Below are 21,967 nucleotides of genomic sequence, written 5' to 3' on the forward strand. Positions count from 1 at the left end.
ATGTCTTGGGCCCCCTTGATGCCGCAGGAAAGCTACAGTTGTCGTGTTGTCTAAGACCTTCACGTGTTTGTTCTGCAGCAGATGTTGCGCCGCCGTTAAGACCTTCCAAACCGCATGTAGTTCTCTGGTTCGATGACTGGTTGCGGTCTTTTCTTTCTCAGCGACCTTGAAAATATCTTCCTTGGACATGACCTCCCCAACCGAGCTGACTTGCATCTGTCGTAACAGATACGCTCGGTGTTTGAAGCCATGGCACCCCCAGTCGGAGGTTTCTGGAGAGAGTCCACCACACCAGGGATCTTTTGACCTGAGAAGTCAGGTTCAGAGTCCGGTTCAGTGAGTTCTGTCTTCTGTTCCAGCTACTCAGAACTCCCTGCTGAAGCTGTAGAGAATGAAATTGACTCCATCTTACGCAAGGGATGCAGGCCGTCATCAGTCCCAGTACTTTCATCCCGTCTCTTATCGTAATTCGGCCTCGAGAAAAGTGACGGATCTTCTCTATTATGCCCTTTAGCCTGTCTTCTGGAAGAAAGGACATTCTTGCTTGTGAATCGAGCATGACTCCTAGGAATTTTATTCTGGGATTTGGAATTTGATCTGATTTTTCCCAATTTATAATCCATCCCAGATTCTCTAGTGTTGAGATGCGGGACTGACAGTTGATCCTGAGCTGGACTTCTGAGTCTGCCGCTACTAAAAAGTCGTCTAGGTAGGGAATCACCATTATATCCTGATTCCTCAGGTAAGCGACCACTTCCACCATAAGTTTTGTAAAAACCCTGGGAGCGGAAGCCAGGCCAAAGGGGAGACAGCGAAATTGGAAATGGTAGATCTTCCATTCCATGTTTACTGTGAACCGCAGGAACCTTTGGTGATTTAGGTAAATGGGTACATGGTAATATGCACTTTTTAAATCTAGAGTGCACATTACCATATCTCTTCCCAACAGAGGGATGGTAGACCGAATCGACTCCATTTCGAACCTTTTGTAAAGGACCCAATTGTTTAGATGTTTCAAATTTATAATTGTCCTTGATTCTCCCGACGGTTTTGTTATTGAGAAGAGATTGGAGTAGTGACCTCTGCACTCTTCCCGAGGGGGTACCGGAACAATAGCCGCCATTTTTAAGAGGTCCTGTATATCTGACCACATGGGGGATGATGATTTTAGATGGGAGCTGGACACCAGGAATCTTTCGGGAGGAAGGGATGTAAATTCAATTTTGTATCCCTGGGACACTATCTGTAAGACCCATGGACTCGTAATCTCCCTCCTCCCAAGAATCCGGCCAGGCGACCCCCTACTCTGATGGCGTCATTTCCTGCGGTAGCTAGACCCTGATCCCGAGTAGCTCGCGTCTTTGGTTTTGGGCCTGCTATCCCCTCCTTTCTGGTAACTCCATCTACCCTGTTTTCCCTTACCCCTGTAATCGGGTTTTTGATTATAGCGGGGTCTCAGAATTTTTTAGGTTTTTCTTCCGGGAACCCTTTCTTTACGTCTGCAGCCTTTTCTAAGATATCATCGAGGACCGCTCCGAAGACCCTGCCCCCGGAAAAGGATATAGAACACAATTTGTTCTTAGAATGCATGTCACCCGACCAGCTTTTGAGCCAAAGAGCTCTTCGGGCTGCATTAGATAGGGATTGACCCCTAGCCGTGAACCTAGCAGACTCTGCGGACGCGTCCGCCAAAAAGGTGGTTGCTAACTTTAGCAAAGGTAGGGATTTCAGGATAGTTTCCCTGGGAGTTTTGGCTATTAGTTGATCTCGAAGATCATCTAACCAAAGGTCCATGGAGCGAGCCACCGATGTCGCTGCAATATTAGATCCAATAATCGGGGAAGAACTTTCCCAGGCCCTTTTTAAAAGGCCGTCTGCCTTCCTGTCCATGGGCTCTTTTAGATTGGAAGAGTCCTCAAAAGGATTTGCATTCCTTTTGGATACTTTAGCCAATGGTATGTCTATCTTAGGTATATAAACCCACTCTGACTTCGTCTGGATCAAACGGCAAACGAAGTCTGAAGTCCTTAGGGATAGTCAGTCTTTTCTCCGCTTCCTCCCATTCCTCCAGAATCATGGATCTGATATGGGAGTTTACAGGGAAGACCTGAGAGGTCTGTGAGCGCAAGCCCCCGAACATCTCATCCTGAACAGAACAAGACGGCTGAGGCTCCTCGATCTGCATGGTTTGCCGCACCACCTCCAACAGTTCTCCTGTGTCTGCAGCAGAGAACAAATATCTTCTCCCTTTCTCCGGAGGATCTCTACTCTCATCTTCCTCCTCTACCTCCGACCCACAGGATGATGAGTCTTCAGAAGAGTAATCGACCCTTGGCCTTTTCCTTGGTCTCTCTGAAGGTGAGAATTGAGGGAGTACCAGACTTGAAACTGAAGCCTGAACTTCCTCTCTTATCATGGCTCTCATATTTGTCATAAGAGACGCCTGTTCCTCTCCTATGATTTTGCAGGTGCATACTTCACATAGGGGTTTCTGCCAGGAATCCTTTAGTTTAACTGCACAGATAGGGCACTTCTTATTTCTACCGGGCTTCTTTACCGATTTCTCGGACAAGGAGGCTGCCTATAAAAAAAAATAAAAAAAAAATTGTATATATATATCTATCTATCTATCTCAAACACTAGCGTCCCCTTTTTTTAAAAAAAATACAGGGCTTTCTTACTTACTAGCACTGCTGACTCCTGCCCCTCTGCTCTAGCTGCGTCCTCCATGATGCTCTAGAGATCGCTACTGCCCCTGCACCATACCTTTTATTTCTGTTCCTCTGTTTAATTCAGCGCTCCCGCGTTCTCCATCACTCTTCCTGTTGCAGAGACGCTGTCCGTCCCCCTCAGCCGCAAACCGGAAGTGACGCGCGGCCGGAAAGAGAGGAAGGTGCAGCGAGGATCTGCTTCCCCCAGCGGCCGCATGGAGACGCGGCATCTGAAGAGGCCGCCGCTGGGATCGCTCGCACCAGGGGACGCGACGGAAGGATCGAGAGGCCCCGCCAGGGAGAAGCGATCCCCATACCAGGAGCAGCGCTACACTGGTAGGCCGAGGGACCCTCGGGCGGGTGTCAGCCAGCGGGTGTCTCATGGAGGGAAGGGTGAGGCAGAGCCCCCCAATCCACATCCCCCGCACAGAACGGTAGATGTGTTCCTATCCATGATGGGACAGGAAAAACACTGAAGGGTGGTAGGGGGAGGGTCCTTTTAACCTCTCGTGTTTCCTGTCCCATTCAAGGATAAGAAGGACGTCCTCCAGTGTGCTGTCAGGTGGTGACCTGGAAATAAAGATTATTATTGTAGCATCAGTTTTCTTTTCTATTTTTTTATGCTAGAGGGCGTGGGTGAATTTATTTATTTTTATACATTGTGTTAGAATACGATTTGTTTTCTGACATTTTGGATAAGTTCCATGGTATAGATCTGTAATACAGCAGTGTGCATGAGGCTCAGTTATTGATGGAACACAAATATAAGATGTAACGATAAATGATGGCAATTTACACTTTACTCTTTCATGATGCGAGACGTACAGACACCATAATTACCGTATACTGCACATAACACAGGCACCAATATACACGCAACGTTCACAAGTAATGATTGTTTATGCTCACGACAGGGAACGGGGGGGGGGCATATTCACACACGAAACACTGAATAGGTCACAGACGTACAAGAAATGGCAAATTTATTTACAGCAAGTCACCTCATGCATGTATACATATGTACAGACATCTATAAAAAAATTATTATTCTAAACAGCATTAGATAAAAAGTTTAAAATACATGGAGGAAAATATTCACAGTCATTAGGCACATTGTTTCTGACATTTTTTGTATGTTAACCTAAGAGAGGCTTTTTAAGTCTAAAGTGCCTGATAACAGCAAGTGTACTTTATAGAAAACGAAGGACCTACCCCAGCCTAAAATTTATAGATTCAAAGAAAAAAGAAACCGCATAAAATAAGCTGCGAATGGTGTAGTAAGAGGGATGGAAGTTCAATCTTTAATCCATTGTGGAGGGTCTCCACTACATTGGAAGGAGAATTAAAGTATTTTTTTTAGGGCATTTACAGCTTCTGCTTTGTGTACCACCAGACGACCCCTGTAAAATCAGGACCATATGAGCCTCCACTTACGGCTGACCTACGGCTCTTAAAATTGGCAGTTGTGGATAACACACACACAAAAAAAAGGTTTATAGATACAACTTGCTTCTGACGAGCGGCTCACTTCCGGTTTGCACGTGCTGTGCCGATCACACATTCATTCACCTAAAACAGAACGTTAAATAAACATCAGCAATAATATCAATACTAGAGATGAGTGAATAACTGCACAGGACCCCGGTCGGGCGCCCACTGACCTGGCACCAGGGACCTGCACATTCATCTGCTCATCTCTAATCACCATCATGATAATAACATTGCTGAATACAGTACAGAAGCATCCATTATAGCTTAATAATCAAATGTTAATTATAATTTAATTAATTCATTGTTAAATTCTTGATCTCCAGATTACAAATAATAGTGGAGGACACTTCAGGTAGGACCGTCAACAACAGGACTCCCCACAGCGATACCTTAAAAGCAAATCTCTCTTCAATACCTTACCTTGCTGGCAAACCTTAAAGAGTTCACAGACTCTGCAAAGTTTTCTTCCAAAGGAGAAATATTAACAAACATCAGCCTATAATAAAAAGATGTAATTATATATATATTAAAAAATTATAAATAGATAAGGAAGGTCTAAGAGTTTTAAGCTGGTTACACACATTACACAGCCGGCTGACTGCTGTCTCCCCCAAACATGGGAAGCGTTCCTGTGTTTTCTGACTTACACTTTTGAGTTTCCACCTAAGCTGTTCTGCAGCAGGTACGTCAGCTTACTATTCCGATATGGTATATGGGCGTCCTGCCAGTAGAAGAAATATATTTTTTTTTTGTTAAGATTATAATATTACAAAGAAACATGTAATATACAGACGAGTCCGTACCTTGTTACATAATGAAGTAATAACCATTCCCAATGTGGACAGTGAAGTGTTAATGCTCTGCGTTTCCTTTAACCGATCTCCTGTGGAAAGAGATCGGTCCAGACGCTCACTCCCAGCAAGGTCGATCAGGCTTAGGACAGCTAAAAACAGAACAAAACCTTAGTAAAGAATTATATATATTTATATTAAACCTGACAAGCGCATGTAATTCTGCAGCTGGAGAATTCTCTTATTTGTGGGAGACCCCATCAGGGTGAATATTACACAGACGGTCATGTCGGTCCATAAGCATTCAGGAACTTCTATGTCCTACATGGTCAATTATAACATGAAGTACCGGACTTTAGATGACAATTTTGGAGCCTCCTTGTTCTGGTGATCAGCTGCCCCCTCCTTGTAGGAGCCCAGATAAGCCCACCCGTACTCTGCACACACTTACATGATGTCCGAACATCTCTGAGACCGTTCTCCCCCTCTATCTTCAGCTGAAACACACTGTGGCTACGAGACGACCGGTCATTAAGAGCAGTTTTCGCCACAGATCGGTTTGTTTTTGCCATCTGCAGAAGTTCGTGCACCTGACAAACATAAATGCACTCACATTAGTGAAAAGTAATGAAATACGGTGAAGTCTTATTCTACAGCGAGCCACGGTTATATCACAGGTTCTCCTCACCTCTTCCACGCTGGAAACGTCGACGTAACGCAGGTTGGTGACATGTACTTCATTGCTGGAGGGACTGACTTTCCGAATGTCATACTCTTGTTTCTTGTCTGGTCGGTTTACCAGCAGATCCCTCAGGGTCTCATTATAAATCTCAAGGAAACTAGCCGTGAACTTATACTTGGGACGACAAAGTAATAAAATCAGTGAATGCGGCTCCTTGTGTGAAATTCTTGACATATTGCAAGGCTGATGAGGAACAGGTCATGTGCTTTAACCCTAACACTATGCGACTACTGGAAATCTTATTCATCTGAATGGCTACCAATACTTGGGTAAGGAAGAAAAAAACCGGTTTTTACGTAGCGGTAATAGGATTTTACGGAGCCACGACAGCACCCCTACGAGAGAGGGGATCTGCCCACCTTCCGGACAGGAACCTACAGGATTTAAAGGGGCGGTCCCCCTCATCACTCCAGTTTGTGTTTCAGAGTATAAGGGACACCGCCATTGAGTTAGTACATACACATATATACTTTAAACATTACTAAATACCATCACCTTCTAAAGAGTGATTTTTTAATAAGCACACTTTTCCCAAAGGGTGCAGAAACCAGTGAATAATTACGGGGGGGAATGTGCGGGTGCTGTCGTGGCTCCGTAAAATCCTATTACCGGTACGTAAAAACCGGTTTTCCTATCGCCACGACAGCACCCCTACGAGAGATTTTCAAAGATCAATCACCTGGGAGGGACTACAGCACTAAGTACTGTACGGCCAAAAACTAAATTGGCCTCTGAAGATAAATCAAGGCGATAATGTCCATAAAAGGTGGAAGGAGATGACCACGTTGCCGCCTTACATATTACGTCTAAGGAGACGTCCGCTCTTTCCGCCCAGGATGAGGCCATGGCTCGAGTGGAGTGGGCCCTGATGCCATCTGGTGGTGTCTGGCCTTTAGCAGTATAAGCAAGATATATGGCATCTCTTATCCATCTGGCGATAGACGCTTTAGTTACACTCGCCCCTTTCCTTGGATTCTGAAAGGAAACAAACAGAGCCCTACTCTGCCTCCATGGCTCTGTTTTGTGTATGTACTCTAATAAGAGTTCTTCTGACATCTAACATGTGATATTTCTGCTCGTCAGCTGAACTCGGACTGTCACAGAAAGATGGTAAAATTATTTCCTGACTTCTATGAAATTTGGAAGCTACTTTTGGTAGGTATGCTGGATCAGGTTTTAACACTACCCTGTCCTGAAAGACCATTAAATAAGGAGGATCTATCGACAAAGCTTGCAAGTCACTCACTCTCCTAGCAGAGGTCAGGGCTACTAGGAAGGCTGTTTTTAAGGTTAAATTTTTTATGGAGACAGAATCTAATGGCTCAAAGAGGGGGTTCTGTTAAGGCGTCTAAAACCAAATTTAAATCCCATGGTGGTAATCTAGGAATATACACTGGTTTACTACGTTCAGTGGCCCTGATAAATCGGGAAACCCATCTATTTCCCGCCACATCACTGTTATATAACGCACCCAAAGCTGATACTTGGACTCTAAGGCCATGTTCACACAGTGCGTTTTTTACTGCGGAACCGCAGCGGTTTTGCCGCTGCGGTTCCGCAGCTGTTTTCCATGCAGGGTACATAACAATGTAACCCTATGGAAAACAGTCACTGCTGTGCACATGATCCGGAATTTCGTTTAAAAAGCCGCGCAGAATAGCTGCGGCAAAAAAGAAGGAGCATGTCACTTCTTTTTCCTGAACCGCAGCGGTTCTGCACCCATAGACCTCCATTGTGAGGTCAAAATCGCAGTAAAACCCGCAGATCAAAAATATATCTGCGGGTTTTACTGCGATTTGATGTGCAGAACCGCTGCAGCAGGAAGTGCGGGGGAGCGGGCGGAAGTGCGTGGTCGGAGTGTGGCTGCTCCCCCGTGCTCCGATCCCGCCCCCCCGTGCTCCGATGCCCCCCCCCCCCCCGTGCTCCGATGCCCCCCCCCAGTGCTCCGATGCCCCCCCCGTGCCCTAATCTCCCCCCCTTATACTTACCCGGCCTCCCGGTGTCCGTCCGGCCGTCTTCTCCCTGGGCGCCGCCATCTTGCAAAATGGCGGGCGCATGCGCAGTGCGCCCGCCGACCGGCAGATTCGCTCCAAAGTGCATTTTGATCACTGAGATATAACCTATCTCAGTGATCAAAATAAAAAAATAGTAAATGACACCCCCCCCCCACTTTGTCACCCCCATTGGTAGGGACAATAAAAAAATTAAGAATTTTTTTTTTTTTTTTTCACTAAGGTTAGAATAGGGGTAGGGGTAGGGTTAGGGTATTTTCAGCCATTTTAGCCCTAAAAAGCTTCCTAGGAAACACACAGTCTCTGCATAGAAAACTGCATAAAAAAACGCATCAAAAAAGGACAAAAAAAGGACCTGCGTTTTCTGCCAAGAGCTGCAGTTTTTTAAAAAAACTGTCCTGAAAAAAAAAGGATGGAAATCCTGAACGTGTGAACATACCCTAAGGGTATTTACCGCCAAGCCCAATTCTCGGCCTTTCTGTAAAAACTCCAGAATAGCCGGAATTGGAACCTTGCCTGAAAAGGGATTTTGGTAGAAGGCAAGGAACTTTTTCCAAGTTTTAGCATAAATTTTAGTGGTAACTTCTTTCCGGCTATTTAAAAGGGTAGATATGAGAGCCTCTGAAAACCCTCTTCTTCTCAATAACTCCCTCTCAAATTCCACGCCGTCAGATGCAGGGATTCCACATTGGGGTAACGGAATGGACGCTGAGTAAGAAGCTCCGGACTGGTTGGCAGTACCCAGGGGTCGGACACAGACATTGCCCTGAGTAACGAGGACCATGCCCTCCTGGGCCAAAAGGGGGCAATCAGGATCACTCTCGCCCTCTCCTCCCTGATCTTCCTGAGGACTATCGGGATCAGACACATTGGGGGAAACGCGTAAGCCAGAGGGAAATCCCAGTGTATTTGAAGGGAGTCTATTATACAGGGCTTGTCCGCCACCCGAAGAGAAGCGAACTTCCTGGTCTGCCTGTTCTCTCTCGTTGCAAATAGATCGATAACGGGCAATCCCCACAGGTCCACTATCTGTCTGAACACCCGTCGATCTAGAACCCATTCTCCCTGACGTAGAGAATGACGGCTGAGGTAATCTGCCTCTGTGTTGAGCTCTCCCCGAATGTGCACAGCTGATAGAGAGCGAAAGTGGGCTTCGGTTATTTCGAGTATGTCTGTGGCGGTGTTCATTAGGGATCTTGACCTTGTACCCCCTTGATGGTTGAGATACGCCACTACTGTTGTGTTGTCTGTCTGGACTCTTACATGTGAATCCTGCAGAGATGGAAGCAGCCTGAGTAAGGCCTTCTTTACTGCCGTGAACCCTTTCCAGTTTGAGGACTCTTGAGCTTCTAAGAGAGACCATTGCCCTTGAGTCCAGACATCTCCTATATGAGCTCCCCAACCTATTGGACTGGCATCGGTTGTGACCGTGTTGTCTGGTACTATACTCCAGCGTACTCCTTTCCCTAAATGTCTTCTGTTTAACCACCATCTCAGACTGTGTAGAGTGGCGGTGGACAGCCTGAGTCTTCCGCCTAATTGCCCCTGAAGACTTCTCTCTGTATCCAAGACTTGGGCCTGTAACACTCGAGTGTGGAATTGAGCCCACTGGACGGCTGGTATGCAAGACGTTAGGGATCCCAGAAGGGACATAGCGTCTCTTAAAGTCAGATCTGGCTTCCTTGTTACCGTACTGACTTTGTGCACAATCCTCTGCTTTTTCTCCTCCGGAAGGAAACATTGTTGCTCTTCCGAATCCAGCAGAATACCTAGGAAAGTCTGAGTTTTTGATGGGTCGAGTCTTGACTTCTCCATATTGACTATCCAACCCAAGTCCTGTAAGGAAGATATGACATGATTTAGGCGAGTACTACACTGGCAAAAGGAATTCCCCACTACCAGGAAGTCATCCAAGTAGGGTATTATTAACGTATCTTGTTCTCTGACATAGGCCATTACTTCTGCCATAACTTTAGTAAATACCCTCGGTGCCATCGATAGACCAAAGGGCATTGCAGCAAACTGAAAGTGTCTGACCTGGCCGTTCAAGCGCACCGCCATTCTGAGGAATTGTTGATGATCTTGGTGAATGGGCAGATGGTAATACGCATCTTTTAAATCCAGGACTGTCATATAACATCTGGGAAAGAGAAGTTTAGTTGCCGTTTTAATAGATTCCATCTTAAAGGCATGATACTCTAGATGTTTGTTTAATCTCCGTAAGTTTATGATGGTTCGAAAGGATCCATCTGGCTTGGAAATTAAAAATAAAGGGGAATAGAACCCTTTCCCCTGTTGATGTTTTGGAACCTCCACTATGACTTTCTTCCGTCTTAGCATTTGGACCTCTTTTTCAAGGGCCTTTTGTTGGTCTAAGGAATCAGGGGCAGTCAAGATATAAAATTCAGAAGGTTTTTCCCGGAACTCTAATTTTAACCCTGAATTGATTATACCTAGAACCCTATTGCTCGAAGTTATTTTGGCCCATTGAGCATGGAAGTATTTTAACCTGCCCCCTACTGGAAGATCTCTATTAACGATAGTTTCTTCTTCTTCTTGAGGAAGATGACGAAGCGTTAAAGTCCGAACCTTTCTTTTTTGGGTCTGATGGTTCCCAGTCTCGGTTCTGGTAAGGTCTTCGGTATTGGAAGCGTTTCCTGAAGGTATTCCTAAAGGTAGGATTGAAAGCTTTAGGAAAACCTTTCTTCCTATCCTCAGCCTTAGCTAGGATATCATCCAATACCGGGCCAAACAGGTACTCACCCCTACACGGTATTGTACATAGTTTAGCTTTCGCCTGGGCATCCCCTTTCCAGGTCTTAAACCATAGGGCTCGGCGAGCAGCGTTTGAGAGACCTGCTGATCTTGCCGCCAATTTTAAAGAATCCACTGACGCGTCCGCTAAATACGCCACCCCTTCACGTATTTGCGAAAGTGAGTTCAACATCTTGTCTCTGGGCACCTTGGACTTTAGCTGTTCTTCCAGTTGGGATATCCACACCATGACGGATCTAGCCGTACACGTGCTAGAGATAGCAGGTTTGAACACCCCCGCAGTTGATTCCCATACTTTTCTCAAAAACATGTCCGCCTTCCTATCTGATGGATCTTTCAGAAGGCCCACATCCTCCAGCGGCAATGTACCGGCTTTAGACGTAGAAGCCACCGCTGCATCCACTTTCGGGACTTTCATCCATTCTGCCAGCTCATTATCTTCAAAGGGATACCTTCTTTTAGCTGATGACGGAAGAAAACCTTTATCCTGTTTATCCCATTCTCTCTTTATAAGAGTCTTAACCGTATCCACCACCGGGAACGTCTTACGACTCCTCTGGCACAAGCCCGCAAACATTATGTCCTGTGCGGACCTTGGTTCCTTGCTCTCTGCAACACCCATGGTAGCTCGGACTCCTTTAACTAACATGTCCATGTTGTCCACCGAGAAACAAGGCCTTCCCTCTTCATCTGAGGAGGATGGAGATAAAGATCGGGAACATTCCCCTTCTTGCAGGGACAGACTAGATCCTGGCGATATGTCCCTGCCCGACCTTTCCTGGCGGCTGCCTCTAAGGGAATAGCTAATTTCCTCCCTGATGACCGCTCTAAGGTCTGATGACCGAAGGGGAGCTTCCTCTTCTAAGGTCTGAGATATGCAAGCCTGACACAGCCTTTTGGTATAACTGTCAGGCATTGGAGTCATGCATAGAGCACATTGCTTGTGCTTAGATTTAGTGGTCTTTTTTCCCTAAAACAAAGCACAAATAACAGACCATATCAGCACCAGGTGTCTGATTTAACACTCACCATAAGGCTGATTCTGTGAATACCGGTTCTGGAGGAGTAGGATCCAAATGTGACGCTGGGGCGCTCGCACGCTGCTGCCCCCGTACCACGCTGCTGCTGCTTCTCCTTGAGCGGCCGCTACCACTCTTGCTGCGCTGTTCCGTTCCCTCTCCATGAGGGTGCTCGGCGTCCCCTACTGAGGACATGGCTGTGCGCCTCATACCATAGGCGCCGCTCTTTAACAGCGCTCCTCCCCCGGCAGCGTACCAACTACTTCCGGGTTCACCAGCGCCGGTGTGGACGCTGCACACCGCGCTCAACCGCGGACCAGGACGGCACTGCCCTACTCCTGGGACGCGCTCCTCATGGCCAGACGAGGGGGGGTCTGCACGCAGGACACCCCCGACGCTGCTTCCGAGCCCCCGATTCCGCCGTTCCTAGCAGATACCGCGCGGAGGCATGGAGGCCCGGGTAAGACTGCTGCTGCAGGCTCCCGCCGTCCGGACAGGAACCCAAACTGGAGTGATGAGGGGGACCGCCCCTTTAAATCCTGTAGGTTCCTGTCCGGAAGGTGGGCGGATCCCCTCTCTCGTAGGGGTGCTGTCGTGGCGATAGGAAAATTAAATATATATATATATATCTACTATATAATTGTCTAAGGGTCACTTCCGTCTGTCCTTCTGTCTAACGGAAATCCCAAGTCGCTGATGCCACGACCAATCAGCGACGGGCACAGTTCGGCGGCAAAATGGCCGCTCCTTCCTCCCCGCAGTCAGTGCCCGCTCCATACTCCCCTCCAGTCAGCCCTCACACAGGGTTAATGGCAGCACTAACGGACCGCGTTATGCCGCGGTGTAACGCACTCCACTAACGGAGCTATTAACCCTGTGTGACCAACTTTTTACTATTGATTATGCATATGCAGCATCAATAGTAAAAAGATCTAATGTTACAAATAATAATAAAAAAAGGTTATTCTCACCCTCCGACGTCGCGCTTTGTCCTCGGCAGTGCAAGTGGCAAGTGCCGGTGCCAAGGATGCTATGTGAGAAGGACCTGCCATGACATCATGGTCATGTGACCACGGCGTCATCACAGGTCCTGCGCTCATACCAACCCTGGGACCGGAAGCTGCTGCGTGCACCACACACAGGCGCCAGGACTTCAAGGGGCCTTCGGAAGGTGAGTATATATATTTTTTTATTTTAAGCTACATAGCTGTGCAATATACTATGTGGCTGTGTCGGTTCTGTTCTATACTACGTCGACTGTGCAATATACTACGTGGCTCTGTTATATACTATGTGGCTGTGCAATATACTACGTGCCTCTACAATATACTACGTGGCTATGTTATATACTACGTGACTCTGCTATATACTACGTGACTGACCAATATACTACATAGCTGTGCAATACACAACGTGGGTGTGCAAAATACTACGTGGCCGGCCGCGAACAATCAGCGACAGGCGCAGTCGCTGATACACATATATACACACACATACATACACACACTTTATTTTCTTCCTTACCCAAGTATTGGTAGCCGTTCAGATGAATAAGATTGCTATATCTTTCTCTCTCTCTCTTATCTATCTATCTTATACACACACAGAGCAGTAACAATGTAGGAGAACGTCCTTAAAGACGTGAGCACAAGCCACTGACCTGCCAGCCTTTAGACTTCAGCTCATCTGCACAGGTGAAGATCTGCCGGATAGCTCTGGGTATCATTCCCATGGTGTCCACGCATAGGTTTTCTGGACCCTCCATAGTATACGTCTTCCCACTGCCGGTCTGGCCATATGCAAATATGCACACAGGATACCCATCAAGGGCAGACTACAGGAGAGAAAGCCTAGGGTAAACCGAGGAAACATGGAGAGAAGCCATCGGTAGAAAACATGGATGTGAGCCTTACCTGAACCAGCAACGAGATCTCTTCGAACACGGCCGCCTGACTAGTGCTAGGTGGAAAGATGCAGTCGAAATTAAAGTCATATTTGACAGCCTGACTCTTATCCCGACCGATGTGAGACTAATGGAGATAAAAAAAAAAGCTAAGTCAGTAACCCCACAGGCACCTCGGTCATTTCACTTTGACCGATAAGCCTACCTCCTCAGTCTTCGTTAACAGTATAGCCTTCTCATCATTAGGGGAGAAAACAATGTGTCCCACAGGTGAAGGCTTCTCCGAGGGCAGGCTCGGCCGGACTCTGCAGAAGACACGAATGTTTCCCTAGTGTGGAAGGGACCAGATGAAGCAGAGATGTTAGATAAGATCACTTACTATTAGAATAGCCGGCGGAGAGTTGGGGGTCTCGTACCTTCAGCTCCTGCACAGTGTTGTGTAACCGTCTGCGCTCGCTTTCCAGCGTGTATATTTGTGTGTCCTTTTCGGTTATATGACATTTCAGATCATTTATCTCCTGGCTTTGCTCTCTCACCGTGGTCTGCAGTCTTGAGTTCTCTCCCTCCAGACAAATCAACCGCCCCTAGAAGAAGGTTTAACCAAACTGTGGTCAGCAACCGATTAATGACAACCTGCATGAAGTGGCCTATGGGATCAGCAAGAAACATACAATGAAAATCCAATAATGCACATGTACTTCACCTCCTTGTCCTTTAGCTGCTGTGTCACACTCTGATTAGTTGTCCTGAGCTCGAACAGCGCACATTTCTCAGTAGCCAGTTCTGATTCCAGCCTCTGGCTGAGCTCGGTCAGCCGCTGCACCTCCTTCTCCGTCTGCGACAACATCTTCTGCTCAGATTGCAGCTTGGACTCTGATGAACTAAATAAGGGATAGAACACAATGTTGTAGAATATAAAGCAAATGGGGTAAGACTAGAGAAACTTTATATGCAAAGCCCTGCTAGGAAGGAGGATGCCAAGATAAAGGACGGGGTGTAACGCAAGATATAAGCCTCCATTCACCATAGCTGCTGGCTGAGGCCACCATTCTGGCTAGTGAGAAGCTCCACTTGCTTCTGTAGTTGCTCCCTGGTGGTTTGGAGACGAGCATTTTCACCTGACAATGATTGTACTTTGCCTTTGTAATTAGTAACCTTGTCCTTCATGTCATTAACTTGGCCCTTCAGATCCCACGCGGCGCGTTTCTTGCCACCTGCTGAAGCTGCCACCTGTGGAGCTGGAGGATGAGGAAAGAAATAAGAGTTAATATTCAGCAATATCAATTATTAGATGCTATAACTTCAGTCTCGCCATATTTACCCCCACATTTCTCCAGTCTTATTCACTACCATGAGAGAGGAAGCGTGACGGCATACGATACATGCTCTTATGTGTGTGTCTACCGGTGCGGAGGAGACGTACAACACTAGCATCAGCCTGCCGCAGCCCAGGTGCTCACTAATATGGAAGCTTACCTGATGCTGGGCCTTTCACTTTAGCAGCACCTGTAGGGAAAAAAAAAATACAATTTCCTAAATGTTAAGGAATTAAAGCGGATCTGTCACTAGATCTAAACATATAATCTGTACATCTCATCACCTGGCCCTGATGAGGAGGAAGAGTTACTTTGAACACTGACTAATTCTTTCTGAAAACTCAGCATTTTAGGAATCCGGCTATGAACACTGCTAGATATTAGGAGTCCAAGTGTAATCGAGCTGCAATGTCCGTCTCTGCCTACACGGCGTGTGTGACAAATTACTGTCCTCTCACTGAATTCTGTCACTTGCTCAGAAGCTGCAGTCTGCACGGCGATGCAGTAAGGCCACAGCCGCCATTCAGCAACCTTTCCAACAGAATTATGGCTTAAAACAGTTTGACTTGATTCAGAATTGTGAGTCGATTTGGCGTTTATGTGCCAGACTCCAGCAAATGGTTCATCAACACTGGAGTACAAATGGCCATCCTCAATGAGCCGGGGCCCGAGGCTTCCAGCAGCACGGGCAGTGTGTAATTACAGTTTCTAACACCATCTGCTGCCAGAACCAAGATCACCGAGGAGAGCTCTGCACATGTGCATTGTATCTGTGCTACCTCAGGAAGGTCCTGGTTGTCAATCACAGGAGCGGGAGGGAGGGGAAAGGAATATTTACCAAAACCCCTGTAGCAAAGCCAGGAAGGATAAATCCTAGCACTGCACGTCTTAATTAGATCACCTGCCTAGCCAGGGCCTGTGCTCACTAGGTGTCAGTCTGTTGGGTGGAGCAAAGTAGAGTGTGCTGAAGCTGGTGAGTGCCCAGCCAAAATGTGAGCTGCACCCGAGAAAGACATGCCAGAGTCCGTCTCTGAATGGAGACTGCATGGGTCAACTAGGAAAGCAGAGCAATCTGCATGTTGGAGGTGCAAAATAATGTGTGGAAGCTGCAACCTGGTCAGTGTGAACTGTGCTTGGAGATGAACACTTCTGTTTGGTGATGGAAGCTGCTTGAGCTCGGGTCCTTCATCCAGGAACTGGAATCTTTTTCTTGGGACTTGTTCCTTGGATGACTATAACTGCTCAATTGATGATGTGGATTTTCGTTTGAACCATGATTTTATTGATGGAATAAACCACAATTTATCTAAAGTGCTGGATCAAATGTCCCCTTTTTTTGACAGCCTTTCCTTGGCTCTGGGATCCTGTGCACTCGTGGATAGGCGAGCTGATCATACTTTCCATGTTTCACAATATACATTGACCCCGCTCGTTGACCCGCTTACCTCCGCTGTTCACCCGGTTCTTCTGCTGTAGGACCTGAAGAGACTGTCGACCTGCAGACGAGAGAATAAACTTATTCTACTGCTCTGTACCAAGGATCCGCACTGGGTTATCAGAAAGACGGAGAACATCCATTACATTATTTCCCAATGTCAAGCACTTCTATGTCTGCCCAGGCACAAGTAGAAAGAGGAATATTCCCTTAGTCAGATTAAAGACCCCATTCACACAATGAGTCTTGTTTATTAATCTTGAACTGAACATATCAGCAACGATTACTTGTAAGTGACTAACTGCATAATCTATCAGGGACCCACGGCAACCACTTTCCTTTCATATGTCACAGGGGAAGGCTCCTGGCTTAGACCATTCAACTATTTTGGTCACAAGACCCCTACCCCCATCAGTCCTAAGAGACAGAGTCCCACATGAGTGACCACCCGTCCATATATTGTGTATTGGAGTAGTGGTGACGCATATGCACAACTGCTCCTCTCATCCTCAAGGAACAGAACTTGTTCCCAGCGTTATCAGAGCCGGACCCCGGACATAACCTTGAGGTCCCTTACCTATCACTTGTGGCTTAGGCAGAGCAAAAGCTGTAGTGACACGAGGTCGGAAAGAAGCAATACTTGCAGCTACTCGCGCCTTTGGTGCCTCACTGATTGGGGACGATTTCAGACGTTTCTGAGGAAAGGAAAGAAGATGGATCGTCACCTTGAGCCGACGCTACAGATACCAGAGTGAAGACACAAAGGGTAAAAAAAGCAGCATGACACACACCCCAAGATCTGCGTTTACCCTGGATGACTGCTCCAGGTTCTCCTCGCTCCGAGACCGCTTTTTGCTTGGAGGGACGGGAAGACGCGACATCTTCAATGGCTGCTGAGACTTCGGATTCTCCATAATCAGAGACTGAAAAGCAAATGATTGGACACATCAGAATGTGGATAAGCACAAAGACTCCATAAGGCCATGTGCACACGTTGCGGATTTACCCGCGGATCCGCAGCAGTTTTCCATGTGGTGTATAGTACCATGTAAACCTATGGAAAACCAAATCCGCTGTGAACATGCTGCGGAAAATACAGTGTGGAAACGCTGCGTTGTATTTTCCGCAGCATGTTCATTCTTTGTGCGGAATCGCGGGGATTCTGCACACATAGGAATGCATCGATCCGTTTACTTTCCGTATGTGGCTATGCCCACCATGCGGGAAGTAAGCAGATCATGTGCGGTTGGTACCCAGGGTGGAGGAGAAGAGACTCCAGGCCCTGGGAACCATATATCTTGAAAAAAAAAAAAAAAAAAAAAGAATTAACATAAATTGTTATATTCTCACCTTCCGGCGGCCCCCACAGCCTTCCCGCTCCTCGCGATGCTCCCGTTCCCAGTGATGGTTTGTGACAATGACCTGTGATGACGTCGCGGTCTCGCGTGATGCTCCGTCATCTGGGGTCATTGCCGTGAGGCATTACTGGGAACGGAAGCAATGTGAGGAGCTGGAAGGCTGCAGGGGCCGCCGGAAGGTGAGAATATCACGATTTTTTATTATTTTTAACCCCTTTCTGACATGGGACGTACTATCCCGATCGCGGCCGGGTGTCAGCTGTTTATCGCAGCTGACATCCGACACTATGTGCCAGGAGCGGTCACGGACCGCCCCCGGCACATTAACCCCTGGCACACTGCGATCAAAGATGATCGCGATGTGCCGGCGGTATAGGGAAGCTTCCCGCAGGGAGGGGGCTCCCTGCGGGCTTCCCTGAGCCCCCCGCAGCAACGCGATGTGATCTCGTTGCTGCGAGGGTCTCACCTCCCTCCCTGCTTCCTCCAGCCCCGGATCCAAGATGGCCGCGGATCCGGGTCCTGTAGGGAGGGAGGTGACTTCACAGAGCCTGCTCAGAGCAGGCACTGTGAAGGCTGCAGCGCTGCATGTCAGATCAGTGATCTGACAGAGTGCTGTGCAAACTGTCAGATCACTGATCTGTGATGTCCCCCCCCAGGGACAATGTAAAAAAGTAAAAAAAAAAATTTCAAAATGTGCAAAAAAATATAAAAAAAAAATATTCCTAAATAATGAAAAAAAAAAAAAAAAAATATTATTCCCCTAAATACATTTCTTTATCTAAATAAAAAAAAAAAAACAATAAAACTACACATATTTAGTATCGCCGCGTCCGTAACGGCCCGACCTATAAAACTGGCCCACTAGTTAACCCCTTCAGTAAACACCGTAAGAAAAAAAAAACGAGGCAAAAAACAACGCTTTATTATCATACCGCCGAACAAAAAGTGGAATAACACGCGATCAAAAAGACAGATATAAATAACCATGGTACCGCTGAAAGCGTCATCTTGTCCCGCAAAAAACGAGCCGCCATACAGCATCATCAGCAAAAAAAAAAAAAAAAAAAAGTTATAGTCCTGAGAATAAAGCGATGCAAAAATAATTATTTTTCTATAAAATCAGACAGTGCGATTTTTACTGCGGAACCGCAGCGTTTTTGCCGCTGCGGTTCCGCAGCTGTTTTCCATGCAGGGTACAGTACAATGTACCCTATGGAAAACAGGACCCACTGTGCACATGATGCGGGAATCGGGAAAAAAAGCCGCGCTGAATAGCTGCGAGAAAAAAGAAGTACCATGTCACTTCTTTTTTCGGAGCCGCAGCGGTTCTGCACCCATAGACCTCCATTGTGAGGTCAAACCCGCAGTAAAACCCGCAGATCAAAAATATATCTGCGGGTTTTATTGCGGTTTGTGCTGCAGAACCGCTGCAGCAGGAAGTGCGGGGAAGCGGGCGGAAGTGCGTGGGCGGAGTGTGGCTGCCCCGATCCCACCCCCCCGTGCGCCGATGCCCCCCCCGTGCCCTAATCTCCCCCCCTTATACTTACCCGGCCTCCCGGTGTCCGTCCGGCCGTCTTCTCCCTGGGCGCCGCCATCTTGCAAAATGGCGGGCGCATGCGCAGTGCGCCCGCCGAATCTGCCGGCCGGCAGATTCGTTCCAAAGTGCATTTTGATCACTGAGATATAACCTATCTCAGTGATCAAAATAAATAAAAAATAGTAAATGACCCCCCCCCCCCCATAGGTAGGGACAATAAAAAAAATTAAGAATTTTTTTTTTTTTTTCCCACTAAGGTTAGAATAGGGTTAGGGGTAGGGTGAGGGGTAGGGTTAGGGTATTTTCAGCCATTTTAACCCTAAAAAACTTCCTAGAAAACACACAGACTCTGCATAGAAAACTGCATAAAATAAGGGATCAAAACACGCATCAAAAAAGGACCAAAAAAGCACCAAAAAAAGGACCTGCGTTTTCTGCAAAGACCTGCGGTTTCAGTCCTGAAAAAAATGGATGGAAATCAGGAACGTGTGAACATACCCTTACTCTTTTTAGTCCCCTGTAGGGAACTTGAAGAAGTTTATGATCCCCTTTAGGCTATGAAGGGTAAAAAAGACGTGGGGGTCTTCAATCAGCCCCCTAGCTTCCCCTAGTGAATAGAGCTAGATCTACTCCTGAGCTGCTATATACACATCCTGCATCCATTTACATTTGGTAACAAAGGGGTTAAAGCGTCTAAAGAAACTTCTTGGGAACTGACAGGCGACATAATAAAACCATCTACAATTAATAGAAGACAAGGACTTAGACTGACATTTCTCTTCCAGTGAGGGACACAATGTTTCCTCTGGTATTAACCCCGAGGAGGCGCCACATCTCGTCCATTCCTCCATGGCTGACAGCGTGGGGTTATAGGGGGCTTCTGCGGCAAAACACAAACTGTGCTTCCCTCATCCACCTCAGGTCCAGCACTGAGCCTCCGCCGCTGTTTAGTGTGTTTTTTTCTGCAGTGTTGCCGTCGTGTCAGTGATATTTGCAGCTTGTGCTGTCAACACAACCAGAACTCTGTGATTGTCTGCAGTGCTGACAAAATGAAGATAGCGCTGCAGACAATAATAGAAACTGGGAGCATTGGTAGAGTCAGTCTCTGAGCTGGGGAGGGTGAGGAAAGATAAGGGTTCTTTGGTATTAAATCAAGCTGCAATGAGAAACCAGAAGCCCCCGTCACCTGTTGTGATCAGAGCAGAGTGAGCGCTGCCGCCCATCTCTGCTGACTATGTGCACACATCTGCCATAAATGCACCACAAGGGGAAAAAAACAGTCACCTGACCACTGCAGCCAGTGACTGGCCTCAGCTGTCACAAAGCCCAGTGATTGGCTGCAGTGGTCACAAGTGTGGACATGCTATCACCCGCCATGTAACCAGAGAAGTTGACAACAAAAGTCCAATAATAAAATACCATACAGTGAGGAGCCTGATGGGAATCCGCTTAACAGCGGCTACAAAACCTATAAAACTGGCGCAGAAATGGGCATCAGTGGCCACGGTCGGCGTCACTGGAAGGGTTAAAAGGCTTTGGGTCGCTGATCTCCCCCTACCAGCACATAATGATGGCCGCATCGTGTCCAGGTCACTCCGGGCATCAGAGCCGGCAGATGGCCACTGCTCACATTGGCGCATTCTGATGAAAGTGTCGTACATCTGGGCCGGTTCTGATGAAAGGGTCGTACATCTGGGCCGGTTCTGATGAAAGGGTCGTACATCTGGGCCGGTTCTGATGAAAGGGTCGTACATCTGGGCCGGTTCTGATGAAAGGGTCGTACATCTGGGCCGGTTCTGATGAAAGGGTCGTACATCTGGGCCGGTTCTGATGAAAGGGTCGTACATCTGGGCCGGTTCTGATGAAAGGGTCGTACATCTGGGCCGGTTCTGATGAAAGGGTCGTACATCTGGGCTGGAGCGACCTGAACACGATGCGGCCACCAGTATGTAATGTGGGGGAGATCAGGGGCCCAAAGATTTAAGCCTTCCAGTGACGCCTCAGTGCCCACTGTGATGCCCATTTCTGCGCCAGTTTTATAGGGTTTGTTGCCGCTGTTAAGCAGATTCCCATCAGGCTCCTCGCTGGATGGTGCTTTATTATTGTAGATAAACCTGTAAGAAAAATAAATAAATTCTGAATAAGAAACCAACTCCAGCACTGAGCCCTGATGTCTCTGAGCTGCTCATTCACTGGAGATAAAACAGCTGATAACTGAGAGCAATAGCATAAAGAGCACAGGGAGTGACACTACAAATGCCAGCATGTCCTGGGAGCCGCATAGTAACAGGTGAGGAGCAGAGACCGGGGGGACACACGGCGGCACTGACCGGATAGCGCGGGTGACGGTGATACGTGCGAACAAGACCGAGCTCAGCCGCCGCCCCATGCCCACCGGCTCCCGGGGTCACCCCCGCACGACTCCCAGGCTCCCCGCCTCGGCCCCGCACGTACCTGCACGGCTCCCCGCCTCACCCCCGCACGTACCTGCACGGCTCCGTTCTCCTCACCCCCGCACGTACCTGCACGGCTCCCGGGCTCACCCCCGCACGTACTTGCACGGCTCCCGGGCTCACCCCCGCACGTACTTGCACGGCTCCGTTCTCCTCACCCCCGCACGTACCTGCACGGCTCCCCGCCTCACCCCCGCACGTACCTGCACGGCTCCCGGGCTCCCCGCCTCACCCCCGCACGTACCTGCACGCCTCCCGGGCTCCGTTCTCCTCACCCCCGCACGTACCTGCACGGCTCCCGGGCTCCGTTCTCCTCACCACCAGCCGCGACTCCGACTCTTCAAATTCAAATGCAGCGTCGGTTAGATCCTAAAAGTCCCGCCTAAGTGTGAGCGACCAATGAAAGCTCAGCGGCGGCGTTAGA

The 21,967-nt window shown here is 47.8% G+C and overlaps 1 protein-coding gene across 7 annotated transcripts; it reads right to left on the reverse strand.

Annotated features, from left to right (window-relative positions):
• Window positions 1-3,677: 3,677 nt before the first annotated feature.
• KIFC1 (kinesin family member C1) lies at window positions 3,678-21,912 on the reverse strand. 7 transcript variants are annotated; one of them, XM_069746299.1, is made up of 17 exons: window positions 21,831-21,912; window positions 17,005-17,118; window positions 16,773-16,890; window positions 16,206-16,256; window positions 14,921-14,950; window positions 14,469-14,682; window positions 14,148-14,325; window positions 13,861-14,028; window positions 13,650-13,772; window positions 13,455-13,571; window positions 13,202-13,375; window positions 5,682-5,849; window positions 5,445-5,583; window positions 5,006-5,145; window positions 4,850-4,923; window positions 4,623-4,698; window positions 3,678-4,280 (listed from the first exon to the last, which is right to left on the reverse strand). In XM_069746299.1, the coding sequence occupies exons 2-17, from the start codon at window positions 17,107-17,109 to the stop codon at window positions 4,236-4,238; spliced, it is 1,920 nt and encodes a 639-aa protein (XP_069602400.1). In that variant the 5' UTR covers window positions 17,110-17,118; window positions 21,831-21,912; the 3' UTR covers window positions 3,678-4,235. The 7 variants fall into 7 exon arrangements, with proteins under 7 accessions (XP_069602400.1, XP_069602396.1, XP_069602398.1 ...); XM_069746295.1 differs by having other exon boundaries at window positions 16,987-17,118; XM_069746297.1 differs by lacking the exon at window positions 21,831-21,912 and adding an exon at window positions 21,788-21,808 and having other exon boundaries at window positions 16,987-17,118.
• Window positions 21,913-21,967: the final 55 nt, after the last annotated feature.

This window comes from Ranitomeya imitator, chromosome 2 (assembly GCF_032444005.1).
Source record: "Ranitomeya imitator isolate aRanImi1 chromosome 2, aRanImi1.pri, whole genome shotgun sequence".
Classification (NCBI taxonomy): domain Eukaryota; kingdom Metazoa; phylum Chordata; class Amphibia; order Anura; family Dendrobatidae; genus Ranitomeya; species Ranitomeya imitator.

Coding starts and splice junctions, on each gene's coding strand:
- KIFC1 (XM_069746295.1), bottom strand. CDS start 17,109: ATGGAGAATCCGAAGTCTCAGCAGCCATTGAAGATGTCGCGTCTTCCC. Junction 13,773..13,860: donor ACACTGTGCAGGAGCTGAAG/GTACGAGACCCC, acceptor CTTCCACACTAG/GGAAACATTCGTGTCTTCTG. Junction 4,281..4,622: donor CTTTAAGGTTTGCCAGCAAG/GTAAGGTATTGA, acceptor GTTCTGTTTTAG/GTGAATGAATGTGTGATCGG.